At 29.7% G+C, this 9,655-nt stretch overlaps 1 protein-coding gene across 1 annotated transcript in view; it reads right to left on the bottom strand.

The window, feature by feature from the left end:
* Nucleotides 1-533: 533 nt before the first annotated feature.
* LOC129972110 (glutathione peroxidase-like) overlaps nucleotides 534-9,655 on the bottom strand; it is a 33,092-nt gene continuing 23,970 nt past the window's right edge. The window contains exon 3 of the mRNA XM_056086100.1: nucleotides 534-1,854. Coding sequence (XP_055942075.1) covers nucleotides 1,657-1,854 — 198 coding nt within the window. The 3' untranslated portion in view covers nucleotides 534-1,656. The remainder of the gene's footprint in view (nucleotides 1,855-9,655) is intronic.

Raw genomic sequence — 9,655 nt, 5'->3', positions numbered from 1 at the left:
CTCTCCTACTGAAAACGTTGTCTTTTACAAACCCCCAAAGGAAAAAGTTCAGCGGCGTTATGTCAGGTGATCTGGGTGGCCCAAGGAATTGGACCTCCTCGCCCAATCCATCTTCCTGGAAAATGGTCTATGCATTCTCCTTAATATCCGCTCGAATAAAGCATCACATACAAAAGTACTACATAGAACAAACACATCAAAAGTAAACATAACATTGCAATAGTTGCCAAAAACAAAAGAGAGAAAAATGCAATTAATAAGCAGACAATATTTAGAAAAGTACAGATATTTAGACGGGAAAATGAAATTATCTGAAATTAACCACACGCGCGGACGATATTTACAAAAGTAAAAATATTCAAACCTGAAAAGGAAAATATATGAGTTATTCCATCAATAAATGCCATAAGTTTGTTTATATATTCATTATTTTATGAGTTATTAAACATCAAAATGGGTCTGGGACTTTATAAACACCCTGTATTTTACATGTGGCAAAAGAAATGACATATAATAGAAAAAAAAAAGCTTCCTTCAATTGGTAAAACAAGTTTATTTTTGACACAACATTTTGTCATGTAAATCTTACGTAAACATTACAGTTTGATCTGCATTAAAATAATTTAATATCCTGCATCCTATGTTTTCCAGCTCATGCTTGGCTGAATGCACTAGAAGACCAATCCATGAGCTTTCAAACTCCTCCAAGCAAGCCACCGAAGGTTTAAGGCATGCTCTTCATGAATTAGGATCGGATGTCTAAATTAAGTCAACGTAGATGCAACAAATGATATACATAGGAAATACATGCAAAATTTCAAGACTTGCAACACCAAGTTTACAAGAATTAAAAGATAAGTGTGTCCCATAGTTTTATATTACAGGTGGAAACAGTTTTAGAAAGGAAAGAATAAAAATTTTGTCACGTACATTAGAATAAAATACAGATATTCTGGTTTATATTACAAGCCAGAAAATTCTTTACATAAAAAAAAATATATTAAGCTTATACATAAAAATATGACTTAGAAATAACTGAATTAAATAATAATTAATATTCAGGCTCTTGTTGGAATTACAGGCATGACTTCTTGGATCAATTTAGAACACGGTACTAGAGTCGTCAAATCAACATCAAACTTGAATTTTTTCAAGCGATGATTCACCAAATTTGGTATTACATTTCAGCTTATATGATGATGGTCTTCATAATGAGTGCCAGAAGAGTCGCCAATTTGGCAACTACTTGGCACTTGGCGACTGTGCAGTACCAAGTTCTCTAATCTAACTTGTTTTTTTAAAAATGAATTCTCTCTTTTCTGAAAGTGTCTGTAAAATTCGATTGCAAGCCGACATTTTAAGAATTAAAAAATCTTTAAATCTTATCTTATATTTGAATGTCGATATACAGAAGATCACAAATATAATTAAAGGCATCTAAAATATAATTGCGCAGATATCATCAGGCATTTTATTGTTTGAAAACAACAGATTTCAAAAATTAAAACTTTTGAAGTAAAAGCCATGTATATAATTGCATCAAGAGCCCGAGCTTGGAAATTAAAATCAATAAACATTATAAAACATTGAAGAATATAAGTGAAAATCATTTCCACAATTATTGTTTAAGTAACGGACGTTTGGTTCTTGACTCTGTTAACTTTGCGATACTAAGTAGTCGATGTCTTTCGCAATGTCTTCCGGTTTCACAGAGGGGTCATACCTCATCACAGGCATTCCCGTACGGTCCACCAAAATTTTCTCGAAATTCCAACGGATGTCGCGATTCTTCATCGGAGTGTAGAATAACTTCGTTTGGTCGGCGAACTCATCACGAGTTGGCGGACAATATTCCTGAAAGAAAAAAAAAAAAAAACCCAGTAAGATAAGAAGAATTAGAAAGATATTTTTATATATACTATGGGAAAAGGGCAAATTTTTAAATATAATATGGTTCTCTTAGGAATAGATTTGGGTGAACCGGAGTTTAACCTCCTTCTTCGCCAAGTTGCGACAACTCGCCAAAGTTGGCGATCTTTATTATGCATTATGATTGGACATCTGCTCTCTTGCTTTTGAACATTTCGCAAGACCGTTGTTGGCGATTTTTGAAAATAGCGCCAAGCAGGAGGTTAAACTCCGGTCGTACCATAGATTTTGACTGTCAACGATTCAAGTTTTAGTAACGGAATTTTTATGCCAAAGGAGGCAGTAATGTAGGTATTGAGGTAGGTAGTATATTTTTAATAGGGAGACTTAACATATGTCTTGAGAATCATTATAGTTATGTTTTGAACGAATTTGTTAAATAATTTTCATTTTCATTTAATTGCAACAGTTCTTTGCATGCTTTCCCCCTTTTTTTTTTTTTTTTTTTTTGCGAAATAAATCAGGTTCCTCTAGATTAAAGGGAAAATGTTTAAAAAATCCTAGTATAAATATATAATATAAAATAATTAAAAAAAAACAGTCAGATGGAAGATCCATCAGTATGTAAATTTACATGTTATGTTCAATACAAAATCTTCAATGTCCCTTTCTTCTAAATTTTTCCACTCATTATCGCTTTTATCAGCAGAAAAATCTCAGTTTAGTTATAAAAAAATATTCGAGAAATCGCACGTTTCTTCCAACCCCAATAAACAACGGAATGACAAATTCAAACCCACTATAATGATTGTGACATTTGATTGACAGCTACGTTCCTTATTACGCAATAGTCGTGAAAAAAGTTGCCAGCAACAACCAATTTACAACTGTTTTGAGTACAATTTTTTGTTCATTAAATGTTATGATGGAAATTTCCATCATCATTCAAAGAAGGGTTAATAATCCATACAGAATGACTTTCTTCTCAATAGAACATTTATTTATTTATTAGAATTCTTTAAAAAAAATATACAATTCAAAGCTGTAAGAATTCGTTAATCACACACGCGCACACACACTATAAGAATGGTAAAGATATAAAAATCGGATCACTAAATCAATGTTTTTTTCAAACAATGATATGAATTGAAACTAAATATTTCAAGTAAAAAAAAAAAGAAGTGAAATAAAGGTTTTTTTTTTTTTTTTTTTTTTTTTGCTGGATAAAAAAAAAAGGATAGGTTTTTGGACTTCCAAAAGGAACTTCGTACATACATATTTAAAAAAAAAACAATATTGACTTTGGGGAGATTTTCTTAAAATATCAATAGATCTCAAATTCGACATTCTTCCGCGACAATTTTGGGAAATACAGTTATACAAACTTGTTTAATACATCATTTTAACATTCAGAAAATTATATTTTTAATGATATTTTAACTCTGATATTTATTTATTTTACTTTTAACTAATTTTTAAGAATATTTCAAGATATAAATTATAATGAAAATACTTTCTAACGACTGTTTTAATGAAGTTCAAAGTATTTTTTTCAATTATTTTTCCATCTTCAGCAAAAATTAATCTCTTTAAGTGAAAATTAAACTTGTTTTGCCACGGTTTTTTAGTTGTAGCTAGCTATGTTTGTAAAAGATCCAGAGTTTGTAAATTCTACCCAAATCCGTAACAACAAAGTTTTCACTCAAAGGTTGTTCTGAAACAATCGCAAATAGTTTTTTTTTATTGCATAAAGGCACCCATCTTCTAAATCCAACCTAAATTGATTTTTCATCAATCATTTTAATGATTGATGAAACTTAAAAACGATTTAACTTAAAAACGATTCTGCACACCTCCATGTCTACGTGTTGGGAGAGAAAAAAAAAATAATAATCCGATCTGGTTGACAACTTGATTTTTACCCATACACCATTATGAAATAAGATAAATATATGGAAACATCTTTTCGCATGCCAAGCCGGTTCACTTTTCGTCACTATTTTTAATTAAGGAATCAAAAGCAATTACATACGCTGCTGGAATACAAAAATTCGATGGTAATGGTTCGAGGCACCTTTACCACGCCATCTGCTGTCTCAAACCTGTCAAAGAGTGATTACACATCACGTGATCACGTTTTAGGACTTCCTGAGCATTAATCTAGCATTAGGAGTTGGCCCCATAATTGTTTCGTGTGTTGAAATTGATGATGAATGGTGGTTCTTTTACGCAATCAATGAAGAAAATCACTGTGTTGCGGAAAGCAATAAAATGTATTTTACGCAACGAAGCAGAACAGAGGTGTTTAGTATGATTGATGTATTGCTACATTGAAATGAACGTACGTAATAAATAAAGAAAAAATGTATAAGTAAAGAAGTGATTTAGAAGATTTGAAATTTGGCAAATAGTAAAATGTTTTTCTTAAAATTTAATCATTTTACAATTTAGAACATTTGCACAGTTGAATAAGAAAATGCATTCAATGCAAAAACAATAAAAACTATGAACAGAGATATGTACAGATGAGAAGAAGAGTTTCAATATAACATATACAATAGTTACATGTGAAGGAAACATTTTCAATATTTAGAATTTTAATAATATATAAATCATTTTTACTTTCTCGTTTACATGGTATAGAGAAAGCATTTTAATCGTCAAAAAAATTTGAACTCGAAATTTTGACGAATCTCCACGCTTTAGATCTCCCTAAGTTCAAAAATCGTATTTTTGGAAAATGTCCGTCTGTCTGTGACAAAGATAACTAAAACGCTTTGAGCAAGAAGGATGAAATTTGATATATAGTTATTTTCCCACCAAATTTATAGATAGATTCCTATCACATTTTGGGCAAAATCCATTCCAAGGAAGTCTATCCAGCTGTTCGGATATAAGTAACAAAATAATTACAAATCGAAGAGAGCTCGGTAGACAAACAACAGTACACAGATTTAACGTCTATAGCATAGACATGTACCGAAGTGTGAGCCAAATCCGAGTAATGGTTGACCGTCTTTGGTTCAGTATTTTCAGAAACACGTAAACGCGATAATTATAAAATGAAATGACTTAAATATATCGAATTTGCTATGACATTTTGCGACTACTAGTGTAGGTTTGTGTTACATTTTTGATTCAATCGCCTGGAAAAAATTCGTCTAAGATACAAATTTGATTTTCGGATACTATAAACCACATGGCAGAGATTAATCGCCAAAAACCTCGCCAAGGATGATACAGCAAATTCAGTAAAAATGTTAAATTCACGCTAGAAGTTAATATTTTATGACTATAGTACGCCAATGCCATGGAAGGCATTCTCTGGGATTTACAACCTTATTAAAAAATATATATATGCGATAAAGTTTTGTTGAGATCACTCTCTCTGGTTAAGTTTTGCACTCAGAAAAGCAAAAAGATGTGATTGTATAGAAATGTGATTGTAAAGAGTCATTTTATTGTCTAGGGAGCTGATAATATAAGTGATTTGTTTCCATCAGATAAGAAATAATTTGAGACTTTTTACCATTTTATATTTCCTATTGCTGCTTAACAAGAAAACGAAAATGATGCACTATGCAAAATGCTGAATCAAATTCAACATATAATTACAAATTGTATAACATACATCATATAATTTAAACTACGATAGTAATATATCGTTAGAGTCATTTTCTCATTTTATATGTTTTAAGGTTCAATAACTTCATTAAATTTTAAATGCGTTATATTCTTAGATACTAAGAAAATCAAAGTTACAAAAAGTTAACACAACTCTTAAACCATATCAGCGATATCAATAATTTAAATTTTTACTTATCTTCTATAGATAAGATATAATAACCTAGATGGAGTATAATAAACGAAATCCGATAAAAAATCCAATCATGCAAAACCTTTATCAAAAATAGAAAAGATTTAAAGAATGCATTGAAATAGAAATCATTAGATAAGGCTTGAAAGGTATTCTTGTTTTGAACAGATTCTTAGATTCAAGGTGAGTATGTCAAGGAAAGAAAATTCAAGAGAAAATGAAAACAAACTAAATTAATTTCATTAACTATTCACTTCCGGTTTTCGAGAGAAATGGCACAAGGTTGAGATACTTACTTCCAAATCTTCTATTCTTCTGATATGATAACAAAGAAGGTAATGATTTTCCTTAATGCCTATTTCGCACATTCTTTTTTAATAACATTCGGAAATAATACTTAAAGCTTGATGCAGAGAAAGATTCTTTTAAGATGCAAAAATGAAACAATGAACAAATGATATTTTCTAATTACTACACCAGATTACATAGTTTTATTAAAATACTGTGGTCTGTTTTAAAACTGTTAACATTTCAGCTTGTTAACTGATTACATTTCAGCTTTATTTAAACTATTTTTAAAATAGATCCTTGATTACTCTACATGATACATATACTAACATTTTAAAAATAAATTTTTTTCCGCGAACAAGTTTTTCAATAACATTTTTGATAGACAAAAATGCTTAGAATCTATTTTTAATCACATAATAAATAAAAAGCAATAGATTAAAATTTTAATCAATTGTGCAGAAAAAAAAAAGTATGCATCATTCTTATTTTTTTTAATTAAAAATTTTGTTCTTAAATTGTGATTTAAACAGCGACCCTCAAAAATTTCGAGAAGAATCTTGATTCTTCAAAGTAGAATGTATAAGCAACAGTCATTCTTTATCTCAAGTCCGCGATTGAGCTTCTAAGCCTATGTTTTTAAATTCAAAGTTAAAAACAAACTGCAGCAAAATTATGACAAAAAAAAAAAAAAAGACTTTCACTCAAGTTTGAATAGAGACAAAAGTAGACCCGAAACAGGTTTAATAATAAAACATTTTAAAAATGAAGAGAAGTCGTTTATCCCGTTTGTAAAGTATGCAGATTACCATATGCTATCGCATCACGAGTTTCTTTAAAATAATAATAAATTCCTTTGTTACATCGCGTATTGCAAATGACAATTACTCTTTCGACTTTCATTTATATATTTCCTAGACGATATTTAAAAATAAATTGTTTTTAATTTCTGTTTAGAATCTATTTCAATCTGCAAACGATAATCTTTCAAAAAACAAGAATTAGTAGTAAAATTATATATATGTTTTAATAACGAATATAAATTACTCAGAATAAATTAGTGTTTCGATATTTTGAAATGAAAAAAAAGGCAATTGCCGATTTTAGAATTGTAAGATTCTTTCATTTTGTTAAACAACGAACAATGAGCATAGTATAGCATTCCGCGTTGAAAAGAGTATTTCAGTAATAAATATAAGAAAATCGGGTAATTGCGGTATGAATTTAATTTCCGCTCTCAAATATTTTATTAAGAGTTACAAAATTTAATTATCGAATAACATTTTATTCATTCAGAATTGCTTTACCGAATTAAACATTAGAGCAATTCAAGATTAAAAGATTGTAAAAATACGAAGAAACAAGAAGAACCAGAAAGTAAATCACTTTTATTCTTCAGCGAAATTTTATATTAACGATACACAATGGCACCCAAAAGTTATTGGACACTATAGAAAATTGACCGAAACGCTTGTAATTAATACTGAAATAAAAAAAAACAACCGCGAATGATAATTTTTCACATCATTTCCATTAATTCTGAATTAACATTTATCTTTTTTTAAATTTAAATATGAAATTTTGTTTCTAAGACGCAAATTTAAAACAGACAAAGGTAAAATAAGTCACAACAATGGTCGAATATCAACAATCTTTAAGAAAAATTATGATCATTCGCTATTTTTATTTTTACATATGGTAACTTTATATATTTCGCAAAAAGTATATTAAAATTATTGATATATATTCGAGAAAGACAAATGATGTTCGAAAAAGTAATTCGATGTTCTAATTACTTTGCACCATAAAAGTGGTAAATCAATCTGAAATTTTGTTATATTTATCCTTTTCAACTGCTGATAAGCATTTTATTTGTGATAAAAATCCTTTTTGCAAAGAATTCGTGTTACAGTGTAGCAAAAATTTCAGCAGAATACAGAGAAAAATTTTCTACTTCAGCTTCAGTGGAAATTGTACAAAAACAACTGAGCTGGTGTACATGGATATTCAGCTAGAAGGAACATTGTGACTGGAGTAAGCAGAAAGACCAGATTTTCCTCCTTGAAATCAATAACAAACTTGTATCTTGAAATGATGCCCTGTTTGTAGAAAGAACAAATTTAACTGTTTGGGTTGCGATTGGCGTATAATAATAGAACAGAAAAAGGGGGGGGGGAAACGAGGAACTTAATTCTAAGAACATACGTGAAACAATTTAGTATGTCGATGAAGGCTCTCTGCTGATGGGCACATATCGGCATCAGGCGTATGTAATTCTGTATTTATTAGCGCGTTGAATGCCACACTAATTTCACATCGCTTGCCCGTATTACCAACATGAATTTCTCATTACGTATTCAATATTTTGGTGAAATATTAGTTGCAATCGATGAGTTAATTTGTGTGATCATTAGTGATGTATTTATGTTACTAAGGTCACCGATGACCCTCATGTCGCTGAAATACAGTCCTTTGCTTTATTTGTATGTTCAATATTACATTAATTTGTTCGCACCATTTTAGCAACACTATTGAAAAATTTAAAAACGCTGGAATTTTATTCGAATTATGTGTTTTTTAGTAATTTTGGCTTTGCTGGTCACCGGTGACCCTCATGGCAATCAATGTGCTAAAGACAACGAACGATACATTATAAAAATAATTTTAAATTATAAGTCCAAAATTTTATATCAAAATTTTTTTTAAATCTGAATGACGATTTTAACCATTTAGATGAATACATTCCTATACGTGTCTGTTTAAACTATCCAAAATTTCTAAAAGCAACACTTTAATAATCGGATTTAAACCCAATTAAATACACGATTTTAGAATCTGAAAATGCTAAATTAAAATGAAAAGAGAACTATTAACGGTGACATTCCAGAATTCAAGAACATGAATACAGAAATTGCAGAATAAGTAGCGCACTCAATGAGCAGACGATTAAAACTTTTTTGGATGCTAAAGAATATTCGCCTACCTATTAAAATTATCAGATATTATTTTTTTACATTTATTAATTTGAAACTTATTTTTTATGAAGTGTCCGATGACTTTTATGATGTTACTTTCTGGTTATATTTTTTAGAAAATCAAGAGTCAAAACACACATTTTATCTTGTAATCAAAATATTTTATTCTGTCCTCAACAAAGCTGCAGAAAACTTTTATTTTTAAAAGAATTCACTGTGAAATACCAAATTTTATTCGAAGATAAAATACCATTTCGATAAATTTTGATTAAGTTATCCCTTTTGGAAGATGTAATTTTCAGATTTGTTTCGTTTCTAATCTACATCAGACTATTTGCTATCAGACATTAGTAGCATCGAGAAAAATAGCCCGTTGCCACTTAAATGCAAATATCGTCTAACTGACTTTCGACAGCTATGATTGAGATACGATATTGAAGTGCGATAAAATGTATCAGCTACCAAAAAACTTGCTGATACACATTTATTTGTTATTTTTTTGAGATTGTAAATAAAAATACAAAAATTGATATCCAATACTTTTAAAGCGCTTTTCCTCTAAAGTAATTCAGAAAAATTTGATTGCACACACTTAACTGAAACCTAAACTGAAAGGGCAATCCATTGTTCAATACTCCAAGTTTCTAGACGACTCTTCATTTTGTTACGTAAATTGAGAGATTTATTGTTACAGCTATGGACCAAG

This window comes from Argiope bruennichi, chromosome 6 (assembly GCF_947563725.1).
Source record: "Argiope bruennichi chromosome 6, qqArgBrue1.1, whole genome shotgun sequence".
Lineage (NCBI taxonomy): Eukaryota > Metazoa > Arthropoda > Arachnida > Araneae > Araneidae > Argiope > Argiope bruennichi.
Note: the sequence above shows the minus strand (reverse complement) of the source record. Positions and strands in the feature narration are given on the sequence as shown.